This window comes from Saccostrea cucullata, unplaced genomic scaffold, assembly GCF_032062105.1.
Source record: "Saccostrea cucullata isolate Sc308-1 unplaced genomic scaffold, CSIRO_AGI_Scuc_v1 ctg22, whole genome shotgun sequence".
Taxonomy (NCBI): Eukaryota; Metazoa; Mollusca; class Bivalvia; order Ostreida; family Ostreidae; genus Saccostrea; species Saccostrea cuccullata.
This window is the reverse complement of record NW_026936725.1, coordinates 660,698-680,819: the sequence shown is the minus strand read 5'-3', so window position 1 is coordinate 680,819 and position 20,122 is coordinate 660,698. Positions and strand designations below refer to the sequence as shown.

Sequence of the window (20,122 nt, the reverse complement as noted above, 5' to 3'; positions counted from 1 at the left end):
CATTTTCACTATATAATCACATCCTGCCCTAACACCCAGAACCCATGACCCAGGGGCCCTAAAATTCACAAATTGGGAAGAAGCATCCTTCCTCATCATAACTATCTATATACATGTAGTTCATTGGTTTAATACCCAGGAGCAGAGAAGAAGACTTATAAAGAATTTATGCATTTTCACTATATAATCAATAGAGCCCCGCCCTAACACCAAGACATTCTTGCTCATCATAACTTTGTACTTGGTTTAGTTTATTTATTACCCAGGAGCAGAGGAGAAGATTTTCAATGAATTTATGCATTTTTACTTTATATTCAATAGAGCCCCGCCCTAACACCAGAACTCCTGACCGTGGGGCCATGAATTTCACAATTTTGAAAGAGGAACTCTTGGTCATCATAACTTTGTACTTAGTTAGTTTGTTTAATACCCATGAGCAGAGGAGAAGATTTTCAAAGAAATAATGCATTTTCACTATATAATCTATATAGCCCCGCCCTAGCACTAGAACCCCTGACCCTGGGGCCATGAATTTCACAATTTCGGTAGAGGACTCAATACTGATTACAATCATGCCAACAGTTTGCTTGATGTCCAGGAGTAAAGAAGAAGATTTTTAAAGATTGCAATAATTTTAGTGGTTTTGGCCCCACCCCTAAGGCCCCAGGGGGCAGGGACCCTGAATTTCACAATTTTTGTTCCCCTTCACCCATAGATGTTATATGCCAAAATTGGTTGAAATTGGCTCAGTGGTTCTAGAGAAGAAGCTGAAAATGTTCAAAAGTTTACGACCGATTGACGACGAACTACGAACGACGTACGAAAACAGATAGCAATAGGTCACCTGAGTTTACTCAGGTGACCTAAAAAATGGCCCATTATAAAGTTCTGTAACCTACATAAGACAGTTGTGATAATCATGTACTCACAAGACTTTTACTTTTATGATCAATATGTGATTTCATGTCAATAATCTCTTTATTACATTGTTCAACAACATAAATATTGAGGTCACAAATGAACTTTGCCAAGAAAATAAATTGTTACAGGTAAACTGTGTTCAAGCACTGGCATACAAATGGACATTATAAAACATAAAAAAAATTAAAAACTGGACAGTTCTATTCCACCATTTTCTTCTCTTCTGGAGAACCATTGTCCAGTTCATCATAGTCAGTTTGATTCTTGAGATCGTCTGATATTTGATCAATGTTTAACGGTCCGTAAACTAGCTGCTGTCCTGAATTCAGTGGAATGGCTGCCGCTCGAGATCTGTTGTTTGGAGTTTCTCTCAGTAAACTTGATTGGTCCATTGGAATTTTAGGCAAATCAAACTTAACATCTGTACCTGTAAATCAGTATGTCAGGTAACACTATATCTTAGTGAATGTTGTGATAATATTGCTGACGAAATTTTACTAAAATTAAGTCTTTAAGTCTTTATGCATTGACTTTAAAATGAGAATTCGCTTATGATTTACAGCATTGCCTCCCATATTATCATTGGGTCTTCAGGATATCGTAAATCCATTTTTGTTACAACCCACATATCAATCTTAGGCAGCCTGAACAACCTACCTTGCCTGTTGTAAAACAGTATGTAGGCATTTTTATAATCCTCCTTTTTGGGGACCTGGTGGGACACAGATTCATCGTTGTAATAAAACCACTGTCCATTCAATGGATGCTTAGCAAAAGTCGTATAGTGACCCGCATTGGCACCTGTTAAAAACAATGAATAGTGTCACATGCAGAACCTCTTGTCACATTTTAAAAAAATTAATTATACAACAATTAAACGCATAGTTCCTGTTGTTTAGATGTATACATGCTAACTTTAAGTCAAATGAATTTTTTTGGAACTAAGATGAGCCTTTGGTACTGTGAACACAGTTCACACTGAAGTTATGTAAATTAGAGCAAAGTGGTGTTTCTGACTGTAATACATGCTCTCATAAGCCTGAAATCTGCAACTTCAACTTTCACAAACAGTATCTCAAATTATTTCAAGGTGATGTTACTGATTTGACTAATCATATTACTAGAGTGCATGTAACATTGGTTAAAATCCACACGATTTAGACAGGTGAAAATTGTCTATTTCATGACATTGTGAAAATCAGCTTACCCCCAAAATGGCAGACAATGCTGTAAAGGTCATAGGTCAAACTTCCTGAGTCAGGCCCTGATGTATACTGGGATAGATTGAGGTCCTCCAGGGGAAATATTACCTCTGCATCTACTTTGTTACTTGATAAGTCATGATACACAAACCTGTTAAAAAATGTCAAGATTCAATAACAAGCCTGTGAATGTAATTAGGCTGACATTCATTTTTTCTTTTCATAATTACCCCCCCCCCAATTCTAGTGACAGCAGAGACTTTGATTAAGTTCTTTCAACAATCATGGCTATACTTTTTAAGACAGTTAAAAATTAACAATGAAAATTAACATAGATTAAGAAATAATGAGGTAGTCTTTTATATTGTCCCCCACTATCTCTGGTGTTTTCTTTACAGAGTTACACCTTTGACATATAAGTAACAGTAAGAGAAGTGACCTTTTAAGGTGTAAGATGAGTGTGTCTGGGTACTGCCACACAGTTATAGTTTTCTTGGCACACTGGTTCCTCTGGCATCGAGGACAATACCAAGGATTGTGTTCATCAAGATCTTCACTGAAAAAAAAGCAGATGATTTATTTTCAACTATTGTCAGGAACTCTTACTAATAGACAAATGTACAGTAGATCAAATCAGTCATTACAACAGCAACAGTTAATAACAGGCAGATGGTTTACAGACAGAAAGATGGATGATAGATATCTTACTAATGCATAAGCGCTTCGGGTCTCAGAAAAAGACATTTACCTGTCAGTGAAAGCTTGTAGACAATCGTAGATGGAAAGAGATTTTTCTGGTCGTAAGTTTTCCATTGTTTGGTGGTCCACAGATCCCTCCAGGTCATTTATACAGGTCTGTGATAGTCCGCTCAGACAGACAGACAAACAATCACCTGGACGTAGGTGTATCTGAGAATCTCGAGAGATGGGACACCCCTGACATTGGTCAGAATACTGACAGCGTGAACACCGCAGTCCCTATAAAGTCAGAAAAGTCTGAGGAGTCCATACATGTACATGTACTTCTCACAGTGAAACACTTCTACAGAAAATGTTGTAATAAGATTCCCTTTGTAGACACAATGCAACACTTTAATGGCAAACTTATAACTTGATGATAAGAACAAAATCCCTATATTGTCCAAAATTCAAAAAAAGTTGCAAGTCTATTACATATTCAAACATTTATCTTGTTGCTAGTTTCAGTTTTGCACAATTTACGAGAATAACAAAATGTCTTTTTTTTCTTCCATTTTAAGTAACCTATGTTAAATCCTACCTGACCATCTGTTAATACAATAGTGCACTGAGCCAACACCGGAAACAAGTTGAGTATACACTCGTACAACTGAGCCCCACTCATTGTGTTGTATAAGTAAACGAGTCGGGGGTGTCCTACTAGTTTAGCACAAGAGCCAACTTCATCTCTCAGGGAGACAGGAACAGCCAACAACCTAAAAATTATGGCATTTATCAGTAAATTAGAATCAACTTCAACACTCAATCCAATGATAGGACACATACAGTTGAACTTCAGTATCTCAAACACAAATATTTCAAATGCCATGAATATGTTGAAGTGATTGGGAAGTCCTATTCACACACTTCAACACAATCAAATGACAAAACACATACTTCACTCTTATACACATTCCACTGACAGTAAACATTCTTTACATTTCTACTGACAGTACACATACTTCACGAATACACATCCCTCTAACATTACACATACTGTATGCAGGGAAATTTTCAACCCCATTTTATTGCCCCTTTCGCCATTTCCTTGATTGGGCAAATTTAAAGTGGGCGTATTGAAAAAATACAATATAATCTTTTAAACAAAAATGTGAATGTGTGAATTCAAGATGGGGCAAAATTGTCTGCAAGTGTGAAAGGGCGAAAATAAAGCGGGGCGAAAATAACCCTATACACAGCACTTCACACTCACACACATTCCACTGACAGTACACATACTCTAACTGACCTTAAATTCTGTGTTGAGGATGACCCACCATCCAGAGGACAGAAGTCTTTAGTCAGCACGGCAGCAGTGGAGCACACCTAGTACATGTTAAATGAATAACATTGAAATAAAACTGACAAATTCAAAATATGTGAAACTTTTGGTATAAAATTTGTGGTTCCAATAGACACCTAAAAATACATGTACATGTATTAATAGTTTTCCATTTTTTATTTTCATAAGACTCTTGACAGATTTCTTAAGATAGTGAAACTAAGGGCCGCCAAAAAATCATTTCAACCTTTTAAATCAAATGTCACTGTCTGAGTGTAAGCTAAAGTAAAGAGACTTACCGGACACACATAACTCTCCTCCCCGTAGTGTTTGATAGACATCTGTCAAAAAAGAATCCCACAGTCAGTTACAGATAACATGGTACTGACAGCATTGAAACACAAAAAGCTTGAATACTTATCCATCTGAATGATTTGAAAACCTTTGGCTCTTGGAAAAATTCATTTGGCCTAAACATGCTAACAAGAGGCCCATAGGCCTTATAGGTCACCTTAGCATTATGCAACAACTTTCCAACAATTGAATTTGGTTCATGTTTTAAACCAGAGGCAGTGACACTCACAATTTTGAAAGAGGCACCATAGCTCATCATAACTATACACTTAGCATGTTTAATTTGGTTACCCATATGCAGAGAAGGGGAACAAAAAAGAATTTCAACTAATCAGTAATAATCAGCAATAATCAGCAGTGCCCCACCCCACAGGAACCCCTGACCATAGGTCCACACATTTCACAATTTAGGAAAAGGCATCCTTGTTTATCATAAATGTTTGATTAATATGAAGGAGCAGATTTCAAAGCATTAATTCATTTTCAGTATATAATTAGAGACCCCCACCCTCTATGGTATCCCTGATCCAGGGGCCTTGAAATTCATAATTCTGGAAGAATGGCCCTTGTTCATCATAATTATGTATGTATTTAGTTTGTTTAATACCCAGGAGCAGAGAGAAGGATTTTCAAAGATTTAATGCATTTTCACTAAATAATCAATAGAGCCACGTCATAACCCCAGAACTCCTGACCCTAGGGCCATGAAATATTTCAATTTTATGTTTCAATTCATTTACTGACAACACCATCACACATTAACAATTTTAGAAGAGGGACTCTTCCTCATCAAAACTATACATTTAGTTTGTTTATTTGATGCCCTGGAGCAGAGAAGAAGATTTTCAAAGAATTAATGCATTTTCAATAAAGCCCCCCAGCACTAGAACCCCTGACCCTGGGGCCATAAAATTCACAATTATAGAAGAGGCACCTTTTCTAATCATGACTATGTATGTAGTTAGATTGTTTTATATCCAGGAGCAGAGAAGATTTTCAAAGAATTAATGCATGTTCACTATGTAATCAATAGAGCCGTCAGAACCCCTGATACTGGGGTCATGAAAAACAAAATTTTAGAAGAAGCATCCTTCCTCAACGTAACTATACATTAAGTTTGTTTGATACCTAGGAGCAGATAACAAGATTTTCGAAGAAAATCTTCATTTTCACTACATACTCAATATAGCCCCACCCTAGCACTAGAACCCCTGACCCTGGGACCAAGAATTTCACAATTTTGGTAGAGGACTCAATGCTGATTACATTCATGCCAACAGTTTGACTGCTTGATGTCCAGAAGTAAAGAAGAAGATTTTTAAAGATTGCATTAATTTTGGTGGTTTTGAACCCACCCCTCAAGCCTCAGGGGGGCAGGGACCATAAAATTCACAATTTGTGTTCCTCTTCCCCCATAGATGCTTATTGCCAAAATTGGTTGGAACTGGTTGAGCCGTTGCAGTGAAAAAGCTGAAAATGTTCAATCGATGCACACCACATGACGGATGACGACGGACTAAAACGGATAGCAATAGGTCATCTGAGTGACTCAGGTGACCTAAAAAACAGACCTTTAATGTGGTTTTTAATCTGAATTTATACAAAGTCAAATTTGTAAATAAACCCACCTCTAGACAGATTTGACAGAATGTTCCCCCACACCCCGTGTGAGACAGTAGTTCACTGTCTTCCAGTTCCTCCAGACAGATGGCACAGGACTTCCATTTGTCTGCCACCACTGTGGCTTGAGCTGCTGGTATTGCACTGGAGTCCCAGCCTGAACCAGACAGGTGAGCACCGGAATCCCAGGTAACACTCTCAGGTAATGGGTCACTTTTCATTAAGGTGTCATCTTCAGGAAGAGAATAAACAAATTTTAACCAATTCCTTTCACAATAAATGATAAAATATTTAAAAGGTGAATCAAATGTACCAAGTCTTAAATTAAGGTCATGATATTGACTTCACTCATGGAGGTATGACTTGGCTGTAAAGTATTTACATATAAAGTGAATTTCAGATGTGCTCAAAGCCTTCTGCCAATCAATTACCACTTTCTGAGTGAACAATGTCTTACCAACTGGCAGTGTGTTGGTGAGATCCCAACCAGATGCTGTGTCAACCCTCCCATCCACCTCACAACTTCCATCCAACCAGCTGGTATTGTGAACCGGTGAACTATGACCTGCCGAAAAATTCTGGTTCCACATACCAGCTCCTGGCACGTCGACCATGACCTCATTTAGACTCTTTCGAAGGTCATCAGAATCAGACTGTGTCCATTTACTCGCTCCTTGGCCACTGCCCCAGTTGTCTGACATCTTGGAATCTGTCCACTCCCCTAAGGCTGTGGCACTCTCAAGATCACCTCCTGTGGCACCCCAGGACTCTGACCCCCTGGGGTGAGATTCAGTTTCTGGAGCATCCTTGAATTTTCCAGTTGTATCTGATGACTGCATGTATTTGTTTATATCACTGACATCTCGCTTTGAGAATGTGCCCATGCTGCTAAAGATGTCACCCTCTGTGATAAAAAAATATGTTAGATGTAATCAAAATAAATATTGTATAAAAGTTCTGAAATCACAGTAATTGCATACATTTACATTACATTTACATAATGTTGCATACAAAGTATTTGAATAAATGTGGATTCCTGAATACATGCAACCTAGCAATAAAACTTTCAATGGAATGCGAGATCCTACCCATTTCCCCAGTTATTAAATATAGTACATGAATTCTAAAATAAGATATAATCAGTGACACCAAATTACCTGTAGCAGTCTGGGAAACACTGTATTCCTTAGACTCGTTCTGTAAAGAGGAGAAATCCGGACATTGAGGAAGTTCCTGTACTTCAGTTGTGATGACTGGGCAGGGAGGCATCTCATAGGCATAAACAACCCTCGAGGAGTCATTTATATACTGTATCATTACACTGTCCTCCTGTAAAACAACAAACAACATACAGTATCATAACACTGTCCTCCTGTAAAACAACACACTGTATCATAACATTGTCCTCCTGTAACAAACAACATACTGTATCATAACTCTGTTCTCCTGAAAAACAACACACTGTATCATAACCCTGTCCTCCTGTAAAACAACATACTGTATCATAACACTGTCCTCCTGTAAAACAACATACTGTATCATAACACTGTCCTCCTGTAACAAACAACATACTGTTTATTAACACTGTCCTCCTGTAAAACAACATACTGTATCATAACACTGTCCTCCTGTAAAACAACATACTGTATCATAATACTGTCCTCCTTTAAAACAACACACTGTATCATAACACTGTCCTCCTGTAAAACAACATACTGTATCATAACACTGTCCTCCTGTAACAAACAACATACTGTATCATAACACTGTCCTCCTGTAAAACAACACACTGTATCATAATACTGTCCTCCTTTAAAACAACACACTGTATCATAACTCTGTCCTCCTGTAACAAACAACATACTGTTTATTAACACTGTCCTCCTGTAAAACAACATACTGTATCATAACACTGTCCTCCTGTAAAACAACATACTGTATCATAACACTGTCCTCCTGTAAAACAACATACTGTATCATAACACTCTCCTCCTGTAACAAACAACATACTGTTTATTAACACTGTCCTCCTGTAAAACAACATACTGTATCATAACACTGTCCTCCTGTAAAACAACATACTGTATCATAACACTGTCATCCTGTCAAACAACATACTTTATCATAACACTGTCCTCCTGTAACAAACAACATACTGTATCATAACACTGTCCTCCTGTAAATCAACAACTGTACAACATATTCTGTAAAACAACATCGGAATCATAACTGTATCATAACTCTGTCCTCCTGTAAAACAACACACTGTATCATAACACTGTCCTCCTGTAAAACAACATCGGAATCATAACACTGTCCTCCTGTAAATCAACATATTGTATCATAATGCTGGTCGCCTTAAAAAACAACATACTGTATCATAACGCTGTCCTCCTGTAAAACAACATCGGAATCATAACTCTGTCCTCCTGTAAAACAACATACTGTATCATAACACTGTCCTCCTGTGAAACAAAACACTGTATCATAACATTGTCCTCCTGTAAAACAACATATTGTATTATAACTGTCCTCCTGTATAACAACATACTGTATCATAACACTGTCATCCTAAAAAACAACATACTGTTTATTAGCACTGTCCTCCTGTAAAACAACATACTGTATCATAACTCTGTCCTCCTGTAAAACAACATACTGTATCATAACACTGTCCTCCTGTGAAACAAAACACTGTATCATAACATTGTCCTCCTGTAAAACAACACACTGTATCATAATACTGTCCTCCTGTAAACACACTGTAATACACTCTCTCTTCCTGTATCATAACACTGTCCTCCTGTAACAAACATCATACAGTATCATAACCATGTTTCCTGTAAAACAACACACTGTACCATTACACTGTCCTCTGTAAAACAACATACTGTATCATAACACTGTCCTCCTGTAAAACAACAAACAACATACTGTATCATAACACTGTCCTCCTGTAAAACAACATACTGTATTATAACACTGTCCTCCTGTAAAACAACCTACTGTATCATAACTCTGTCCTCCTATAAAACAACACTGTATCATAACTCTATCATCTTGTAAAACAACACTGTATCTTAACACTGTTCTCATGTAAAACAACATACTGTATCATAACACTGTCCTCCTGTAAAACAACATCGGAATCATAACTCTGTCCTCCTGTAAAACAACATACTGTATCATAATGCTGGCCGCCTTATAAAACAACATACTGTATCATAACGCTGTCCTCCTGTAAAACAAAACACTGTATCATAACATTGTCCTCCTGTAAAACAACATATTGTATTATAACTCCTCTGTATAACAACATACTGTATCATAACACTGTCATCCTAAAAAACAACATATTGTTTATTAACACTGTCCTCCTGTAAAACAACATACTGTATCATAACTCTGTACTCCTGTAAAACAACATAATGTATCATAACACTGTCCTCCTGTAACAAACAACATAATGTATCATAACACTGTCCTCCTGTAAAACAACATACTGTATCATAACACTGTCCTCCTGTAAAACAACATACTGTATCATAACACTGTCCTCCTGTAAAACAACACACTGTATCATAACACTGTCCTCCTGTAAAACAACATACTGTATCATAACACTGTCCTCCTGTAAAACAACATACTGTATCATAACACTGTCATCCTGAAAAACAACATACTGTTTAATAACACTGTCTTCCTGTAAAACAACATACTGTATCATAACACTGTCCTCCCACAACATACTGTATCATTACACTGTCCTCCTGTAAAACAACATACTGTATCATAATACTGTCCTCCTGTAAAACAACATACTGTATCATAACTGACAAAGTTTAATGATTCTTTCCAGTCCTGTAAAACAACACACTGTATCATAACACTGTCCTCCTGTAAAACAACATACCGTATCATAACACCGTCCTCCTGTAAAACAACATACTCTATCATAACACTGTCCTCCTGTAATACATGTATGAGGAGTACCAGGTATAACTACATTAGTTATTGAATAACTACCAGAATTCTTGACAAAGTTTTGATAATTCTAAGCCAAAAAGTACTTAAGATACTTAAATATAACCATAAAATGTCAAAAGTAGGTCACCATGACCTGCTTTTTGGTCAACATTTTCAGATGGCCCAAGATGCATCAACTGACAATGATGATGTCACCTGAGATAATCAAAAGTAGGTCATTGTGACCTACGACCAATCAATGTCTTCCATAAAATTCTTCCTTCACTTTGTTTATTTTGTAATTCTAGACTTTTAGTAAAGTTAGGTCACAGTGACCTACTTTTTGGTCGCATTGGAGATCCTTGTATCAACTGACAAAGTTTGATGATTATAGGTCAATAAGTATCAGAGATAATAAAATATAGCCAAAAAATGTCAAAATAACACAATTTTTCCGAAGACCCAAGATGCATCAACTGACAAAGTTTGATGATCATAGGTCTGAAAGTATTCAAATTATGCCTTTTAAGCGATTTGAAATCAAATGCCTGCAAAATTCAGGTCACAGTGACCTACTTTTTCATAAATATGTTAAAGGCCCCAAGATGCATCAACCTACAAGATTTGGTGAATCTAAACCTCTCAGTATCTGAAATAATGGGATTAAATGTTTTAGAAAAGATGAGCCATAAAATTCAAAAAGTAGGTCACGGTGACCTACTTTTAAGTTGACCTTGTTTAAGGACAAATTAACAGTTTCATAGGCCTTAAAGTGTCCAAAATATGCCTCCAAATCAATTTGAAAACAAAAGCCAATAAAATTTAAAAAGTAGGTCACGGTGACCTACTTTTGTGTTAACATGATATCCTAAGATGCATCAACTTACAAGATTTGATGATCCTAATTTTAGTAAGCAAAATATCAACATTTTTATTAAATGTAAATTTTGGTTAACTTTGAAGTGACCTTGATAACAAAATGCCTTGAACAATTTTTAATCTTCAACATATCCTGAACCTTGTATGTAAGTTTGGTGAAAATCTGCCTGGTGGTTCAGAAGAAGATTTTTTAGCAACTGTACTTTTGGCAAGTTTTAGGTAACCCTAGTTTTAGTATAAGGTAGCCCTTGGGCCAAGGATTGTAACAAATTTGACAATGATTGGCAAGGGGTTCTTGAATGGCCCATATTCAAAAAGTTACCGCACACCGCACACCGCACGACGCACACCGCACAAATGGCCATAGCATTAGCCAGCCTTTGGAATAAATTATTGAATAATTACATTTTGTCAAATAATGTCAAGCAGAACGACCAATCAATGTCTTCAATTCTTCCTTCACTTTGTTTATTTTGTCAGACTTTTGTAGAGTTATCAGGTATCGCATTGGAGATCCTTCTAGGGGGACAAAAATAACACCTGTCAAAATAACACAATAAATCAAAAGATACTACGAGCCAGCATTGAATTTCATGGTAGGTAGTGTTTAAGGCAAATTAACAGTTTCTTGTGGTGTTTTGCACAGCGATCCTTGTTGATAGCTATTACATGTGCTGACAAATTTTGTGGTCTAGTCTTATGATCTATAACAAAAACTGACAATTTGCTTATAAGCATTTGGTGGAAATTTACTACGTACATAACTGCCTGTCAGATGCATGTGGCAAGGGTACAGAAAGATACATGAAGGGTTCAAAGGTCACTGAAACATGGTTACACTCAGAGCAAACCACCTGGAATAAATGAAAATTCATTTTGTCAAATAAAAGCTTAATATGACATGAACTCAACAGGGATGTTGATGTAAGTGCAAAATGTTATCCTCTCTTGCATTTAACAAAATTACTGTTGACTTGAATTGCCCTAGCTTCAAACAGTTTTGCAATAATGCTCAAAATAATGCTATGGTTGTACTTACTGTAGACTTGAACTGCCCCTGGAATCTGCTGACAATGATGCTATGATTGTACTAAGCATGGACTTGAACTGCCCCTGGAATGTGCTGACAATGATGCTATGATTGTACTTACTGTAGACTTGAACTGCCCCTGGAATGTGCTGACAATGATGCTATGATTGTACTTACTGTAGACTTGAACTGCCCCTGGAATGTGCTGACAATGATGCTATGATTGTCCCTGATATAATTCTCCCAGGCCTTTTCTGCTGCTTCTTCCTCAGGATCCACTTGAACTTCCTCATCACGCTCCAGTAGATCCACCTCTGTAGCCTCGCTGTTCTGATTTCCTCCCTCTTCTTTATCTTCTTCGTTATCAGTTGATAAAATGGAATCAGCAGGGCTACCCTCATGTTTAACTTCACATTTAATCTTTTTATAGCTGTTTTCAGACAGCTGAGATTTCTTTGTCTTCACGTTTTTGGAGACCTGTAGGTCCATGCTTTGCACACGGTCCTCGCTGTTTTTCTGCTTCTTATCCTCTGCTGTTCTGAGATGGTCCCCATCTGGTGCAGCATACGGAGGACACTTGTCCTCAACAAGAAGCTGAGTCCTCCTCATAACATTGTCACACATGTCTTTGTCCAAACTACCCAGAATTCCTAGGTCTTTTATAAGATTTACCCCCTCCATTCCAAAACTTGCCAGTTTCAAGTTCTGTTCATTAATTTCAAAGTCTTTGTTAATCTTACTCAAAGCTTTATACTGAAAATTTTTCTCAGTACATTCAAATTTCATTTTCTTTATGATACCGTCCCCTTCAGCATCCATTTCACAGGTTTTCTGCATCTTGTTGATTTTCTCGGCTTGAATGTTTGTATTTTTGGGTCCCTTTCTTGCAGCTTCCTCCTTATTAGGGGATATGGCCACTGCCTCAACAGGGGCAGGCATGACTAGCTCATTATCTGCATGATTATTTAGCTCTTGTTTGGGAAATTTTTCTGAATCTGTTGCCAAGTCTTCTTTTTCAAAATCCTCAGATAAAACATTAGTGTTTAGAGTTTTGGTATCTTTGGCATAAAACTCTTCAATTTTTGGAATTCGCTGTTTCAGATTTGAAGCATTGTTTAAAATTGGCTCTAGTTCATTCATACATGTATCTGACTGAGATTTTTCCAAGTCACCACTTGAATCCGTTCTAACAACAGACCTTAAAAGTGATGGAAGTTCTGACTGGATGACATAGCTAACATTGGCACTGTCCTCATACAAAGGAACAGGAAATGATCCCGATGATGCATCTTGGGTAACCATACTTTCATCATCACTCACACTCTTGGCACTGACAGAGTTGTTGAGCTGGTCTTTTTCTGCTGAGGCAGACACACTCTGGAGATTGTTTTGAGCTGCATCTTCTTTACTCTTTAGCTGCTGGTGCAGTGTGTCCAAAAAGAGGGCCAAAAACTCTTGACAGTCATGCTGAAACAACGTTCAGTAAACAACATGAACATGTAACAGCACTAATTTTAGATAAAGCAGTAAGCTTGATATCATCAAAGCTTTCTTTCTAAATCAGTGAATGGAAATACATGTACTAGTACCGGTAATTTGATGTTCCGTTATTGCAAAATCTAAATAATATGCACATATTCTTTTTGATTTGCTTGATACAAGTATCAGCTTAATTTTTTTTTAGCTCTTCTTAATTCTATCAGTATGCAAGAAGAATATTTCTAGTACATGTACCAAAATGTCAGTTGCTCCACACAACATACCTGTCTATAATCCTGAAACTGGACATGAAAAAGGGCCAGGGCATTCTTAAAGTCCCTAGGGTATACAATAGTATAACGTCCACTCCAGATTTTGCAGACCAGCTGGTGAAAGTTAGTGATCAGTGTGTCCTGGGAACAATCCTCCAGTGTAAACTGCTCCAGGAAGAACTTCAGGAGAGGTGTGGTGGACAACAGACTCTGTAGGCCTAATTAAAGAAATTAACAATACCTCAAAAGTACTGGTTAATTCCATTTGCAAGAATTAATCATGCTTATGTAATTTTATTAGTAGCAATTTATGTAGCTAGAGTGCCACAGGGTTCGAAATTCACTATATACAATTCACAAAATGCGAGTTAGAATATCCATATTGTGAGTTAAAAATTTTGTAACTCACAAAAATTTTCAAGTTGACTTTTTAATCATAAATTTCATCCAGGAAAAAATATCTGTTTCAGACCCGTTTTAGTCTTTCTCCCCTTAGTTACTGCTTATATCCCCCATTTTAAAATGAAAGAGCATGTGAAATGTTTAATGTTGATCATATAAAAAATTAAGAAGCTTTTTTAAAAGATTGATTGGAGGAGGTTTATCTTAAAAACCTTTCATTTTAGAATTGCAAGTTGTCTTTTGAAATTGTGAGTTAATTTTTTTGGTACTCCAAATTATTCACGAGTTGTAATTTTAGGGAGTTTTTACCACTATGCCAGAAACAAAGAATTAGAGAGTTGTACAAGGCTCAGCACTGTCTGGCAGTGATAAGAAACATAACTATCGTATACCTGCATTCATGAAACAGGTATTCCCTAGATTGTACAGTCCACATTGTCCTGGGGTAGCATACGGATCTATAGAAAAAATGAGAACATGCCAAGTGATTAAATATATTAAGAATGATTTATAAAAAAGATCAAATGATACCTTTACATCAAGACAGATTTAAACTGTTATTTATTAGGCCTTTATCTTAACAAATACATGTAAAATCATCTTTGTTATCTTTTGACATTGTTTTTGGTATGTACAATAACTGACCGGTGGCATCTTTAGAGTAGTAGGAGGGGACAATGATTAGATATCTGATATTTTTACATGTAAAGATGTACATTTACTGACCGGTGACATCTTTAGAGTAGTAGGAGGGGACGCTGATTGAGCTGGGGGCCACCTCCATAGAAGATCCAGCTGCTGCTGCTGCAGTCTCCCCCGAATCCTCCATCTCTAACAAAATCAAATGAAACTAGTCAATCTTGAATTACCATGCTATCTAATAATATGGTCAAAAATAAAATGTGATAATATCAAAAAAAAATTCAAGATAAAGTCAAATCTTGTTGGACATAATGGAGTTAAGATAAAACATCTAGATATCCAAGGATTCAACATATCAAGGTTAAAACTCATAATAATTGGGACTTCCAACTTATTTTGAATAATTCAATACATTTAAGATATCAATGTTTGAAAGATACTGAGGTACAATTGTATTTCTTTAACCATGTAAAACAGACATACTGCTTTTCAAACAGCAGAAGGAAATTTTATGTCTATTTGTTTTTACAAGTATGAGCATTTTACATAAACAAACCTTCAGTGTGGGCTATAGTAGCAGACTCTGAATTCTCCATTGCTGAATAGTTTCTCTTCAGCTTTCTCTTTGGTTCACATATGCACATGTATAATCTTCAGGGTTCCTTAAAAATAATGGTGTTATAGTGGTTTGATACTCAAATGTAGAAAAAAAATATTTAAAAATAACCCTGATGCATCCCCAGCATTGGGGAAAAAAATAAAAGAAGCATAGGGTAAACAGTACATCAGATTTATCATCTTGCTATGATCTTAAATCAGACATTTATAATGTTAGACATATGATGGATGGCAAATTCTAACTTGGGCTTAATTCATCTGACATAATCTTTAATATTGCCCATATATTCCTTTACATTTTAGGGTTGATCTGGCCAAGATTAGAGAAGATGAATTATCTATATATAACATGTTTATCTTGGTCAGATCAAGCCTACAGTATAAGCAATCAATAGGAACCCATACATAAATAGACTCAGGCAAATTCAGGGTATCAGGTTCGTTCCCCCGATCTACCTGTTCACAGGAGTCCATTCACGCAGAGTCCGTTTGCCCGAAATATTGTTCACCCAATATCTTGTTCGTCCTATATCTGACTTGCCCAATACATATATATACTTGTATATAATTATATGGATTAGCATATTCTATTTAATTTCTTATAATCTACGACCTTAGGATTTTTTTTTTCAAATTCTGATACAAAGAATAATGTTTATTTTGTCTTAATTAATTTTCAATTTGATTTCAATGTTTTTTGAAGGCCTAAAGTATTTGCATTATTACTTGATTAGATGATTAATATGATTAATATCAGTGTTAATTAGAGGGATACATCCGTGTTATTTTTACGAATTGTGTTATGTTTTGAAAACAATTAAAGGACTGAGAAGTTAATATGTCCATTATGGAACAGAACAACAGTTTTGTCTCCAATGTACAAAAAATTAGGAACAAAATTTATGAGATTTTTATTCTATATCTTAAATAGGGCGAGCGGACCCTGTGCGAACAAGTTTTAGGGCGAGCGGGCTCTGGGCGAATAGGAACTATGGCGAACAATTTTTAAGGCGAACGAACATACAACCCAAATTCAGAGGAAATGGGAAATTTTCATCATAGGAAATAATATAGGTCACAAGACCCAGGATGTTTCTTAGAGATTTTATGGCACCTACAGTCATTTTACCAGTAACGAATATTTGCCAGTATAGAATATTTTTTTTATTTAAATAATCTAGAAAAACATAGTGAAGGGTTTTTAAAAACTTACTAGGTTAATACAATAAAAGGATGAATATTCTACCACTGTGTTGTGTTTTTGTAATATCTGCCTGATTATTTCCCACAATATTTACAATTTGAACCGATGACCTAGATTTTAACACGCGCAAGTGCAAGTCTAAGAAAACGAAAGTGTGTCGAGAAATGCATCTAAATAAAAAATTTGATATGTTGTCGATCCAGATTGTGTATGTAATCAATATTTATGATAAATACAAAAAGATAGAATATTAAATTCAACGAAAATTGACTTTTGAATGAAATTTAACATCTAAACTTACCACGTGTTGTTTTCTTAGTTACGAATCACGAATTTTGGAAGAACGAAAAATGCCGTTTTACGGGATGCAAAAACAAAGAAAGCTGACAGGAGTGAAAATACTATAAAAACTATTTATAAGCAAAAATATTCCATGAAAATTATGACTCAGAGATGATTGATTTAAGTATATTAACCCATGTCACTAAAAGTTTCTCATAAAATGCAACATTTTTCATATTGTTTAGTTTTAGAAAAATAATCATTTGAATCAACAAGTAATGCTTATATACTTTATGTAGAATTTTCTTGAAGGTATATTTCTACAATAATTTCGACCAACCGGTTTCATTTATTAAGTCAGCAACAATAGAGGGCACCTGATTCGATACTGAAAAATCGATTCGAAACTAGGAAAAAAGGGGGGTGTTATTTTTGACAGCTATGTCCCTGTGCTGTTTATATTTTGGAAATTTTTGTACTACTTTTTTGTAGAGCTTAGAAATACAAATTAAACAACAACAAAGAAAATTTGGAAATTCAAAGATATGGGTTGTATTTAATACGTAACTAGAAACCGAATCGTTACTGGTAAAATGACTGTACATGTTTCTGAAAGAACACAAGAAAGAAATGCAGCTTTTAATGGGTGTTGCTAAAACGCGGAACAGAAAGCGGAACGGAACGGAAAATGGAAAATTTTTGTCAAACAAATAAAATAGATTAGATATAAATCAAATAAAAGAGCAATATTCTTGTTGTAAAAATCATTTCTGATAAAAATTAATTATAAACTATTATATATTCATGAGGCCAAAAGAAAATATACTCTTGTTTCCTGTCCCCTGACCCAAAAAATTAGGGTAGGTAGGTAGAGAAAAATTTCTATTTTGAGAAAAAATTTTATTTTGAAAACTCAATGAATGCAGAACATATATCATGTAATAACAAGAAAATATGTTAACAGTTTACAAAGCAAGTTTGTTAATGAAGATTTATAAAGTAAAGGTATCCTGTACACTTATGATGTATTAGTTCTGTATATATTGTTGGTCGACTTAAGCATTTGTTTTGTATTTTAGGAAAATAGTCATCCAAAAAATGAAAATGTAATAAAAACTATTAGGGTCGGAGGGTAAAATGTAGGGTAGGTCGGGTGACAGGACACAAGAGTATTTTTTATTTTGGCCTGAGTCATACACACCCTCCGTGGAAAAAATGGTACTGAAAGAAATTCGACCCACCCCCCCACCACACACACACGAAATAGGATTTTCGTGTTTGGGCAAAGGACATATGCCCCTTATTTTGGCTAGTCAAATTTGTTGTATGTTGGAATTTTTTTACTGAACTCCACCCCCCCCTTTCAATTTGTTTCCAGTGTCAATGTCTGTAGAAAGTACTTATGATATTCAGATTATACACGCAGTGTCGAATTCGTAAATCATGAAAGTGGGAGTGGCAGTTTCGGGTCTGTGTAGTCACAGCAACATTAAAAATTGATCTATTAAACCTTTTATATATGTTGGACTCAAATAGGGAGCATCCTATTACAACTTCTCAGACCTTACCGTTGAGCGGGAGAACAAACTCATTTTTACGGGGTCATTCATATACACCCCCCTCCCAAAAACACACACAAAATTTAACTTCATTGAATGCAAAGATTCTGTATTATATCTACCACATGAAAGTTTTCCAACTTTGTCTATCCAGAATTTAAATATATAGAAAACCACTCTCTGTTGAATAAAATTTTAATAACCAGTGTGTATAAGAGATGTTTATTCGAGCTTGCCGTAAAGGTTTGCCCTAAACGTAATCTTAATAATTTTATTTTTACAATTTATTTCTCTTTCCATGGTTCATCTAGATATCAAATATCCCCCCCCCAGTCAAAACCTATTTACTACGGAAATGTTTGGTCAAGTTGACATCTTCACACTCTTCACACTTTTTGTGAATGTAACTAATGTAGTATCAGGGACCTATATGTATACAAAGTTAGTATATAGGTCCCTGGTAGTATTAAAGTTAGTGTAAAAAAATTGTACTGAAAGATGTTGGGAGTTGGAACTTATCCCCTACCCGACTCAAACAATTGTTTTCTTTTTGTGTTTTATCCCCCCCCCCCTCCCGAACCAAACATTTGTCTTCTTTTTGTGTTTTTGCTTGTCAAATTCTTTTCAATTCGTTTATCCCCCCTTTTCAAATTCGATTCTAGGTGACTGCTATGTTAGCGATTTTCGTAAATAAGAGACTGAGCATGACAAAATCAATCAACTTGTTTTTAATAGTGGTGGATTGAATATGTACAAAATAGATCATTTAAGATAAAATCTGTGTATTTTAAGTGATCTAATCCAAAATAATACATTCCGTTTTCCGTTCCGTTTTCCGTTCCGCGTTTTAGCAACACCCGCTTTTAATTTCATGTAAGGTGACTGACAGTCTGGTTTCAATATCTCTCTGAACTATTTAGACCAGGTTGAAAAGATCAATACCAATGTATAAATTATTGGAACTAATAAGATCTTGAGAGGGAGAGTAACATTTCCCTTTTTATGTCATATTGAATGCTAAGTGCAAGTCACACCGGTGGAGTAAATTATAAAAGTAACAATCTCGCATTTGTTGATCAAATTCCAGCAGTTGAATGATTCAGAAAACCTATACAGATATACTCATTGATGCTTGGGTGAAACAAGGAGATAAGTATTAATGAATAAAAGCCTAGATCTGATGTACATGAGCAGTTATTTTTTTGAACACAAAATACCTCTGTACAGAAGTTGTGCATTTTCCATTCGTACATTTTTATCAGGAAAATTTTAGCAAATTCAGCTTTTGGAAAATATCACAAAATACAAAATTTCCTATGGAAATTTTCATTAAGTTGACATATTGAAAGTGGAATTATGCGACAGAGGAAATTCGAGTTATGTCCATAGTGAAGCACACCTACATTCGAGAAATGCAAGAAAATAGTTAAAAGTAAACGTTTAATGACAATAATTATAATGCAGTTTGTAATTGATGGCGTATTGTCTAAAGGTTTACCTTCCTTTTCCAAGTCTTGACACCGGAAATATATATCACGTGACTTCTCCAGTTTCATCGACGACCTATCCCGAGTTCAAAGGCCTAGTATAATTAAAGAAATTATATTTTGTTGTATTCCTTGGCAAAGACTATCTGTATATTTCACTGAAGTCAGAAAATAAGATACGCTTA

The 20,122-nt window shown here is 35.8% G+C and overlaps 1 protein-coding gene across 1 annotated transcript; it reads right to left on the bottom strand.

Moving 5' to 3' along the window:
- Positions 1-916: 916 nt before the first annotated feature.
- LOC134246383 (uncharacterized) lies at positions 917-20,087 on the bottom strand. The gene is made up of 20 exons (XM_062728749.1): positions 19,949-20,087; positions 15,344-15,449; positions 14,872-14,976; positions 14,538-14,603; positions 13,756-13,961; positions 12,170-13,459; positions 11,723-11,816; positions 11,398-11,502; positions 9,221-9,279; positions 7,275-7,446; positions 6,575-7,021; positions 6,126-6,349; positions 4,443-4,484; positions 4,111-4,187; positions 3,403-3,577; positions 2,872-3,101; positions 2,563-2,679; positions 2,129-2,274; positions 1,579-1,722; positions 917-1,348 (listed from the first exon to the last, which is right to left on the bottom strand). The coding sequence occupies exons 2-20, from the start codon at positions 15,429-15,431 to the stop codon at positions 1,122-1,124; spliced, it is 4,014 nt and encodes a 1,337-aa protein (XP_062584733.1). The 5' UTR covers positions 15,432-15,449; positions 19,949-20,087; the 3' UTR covers positions 917-1,121.
- Between the last annotated feature and the right edge of the window lie 35 nt (positions 20,088-20,122).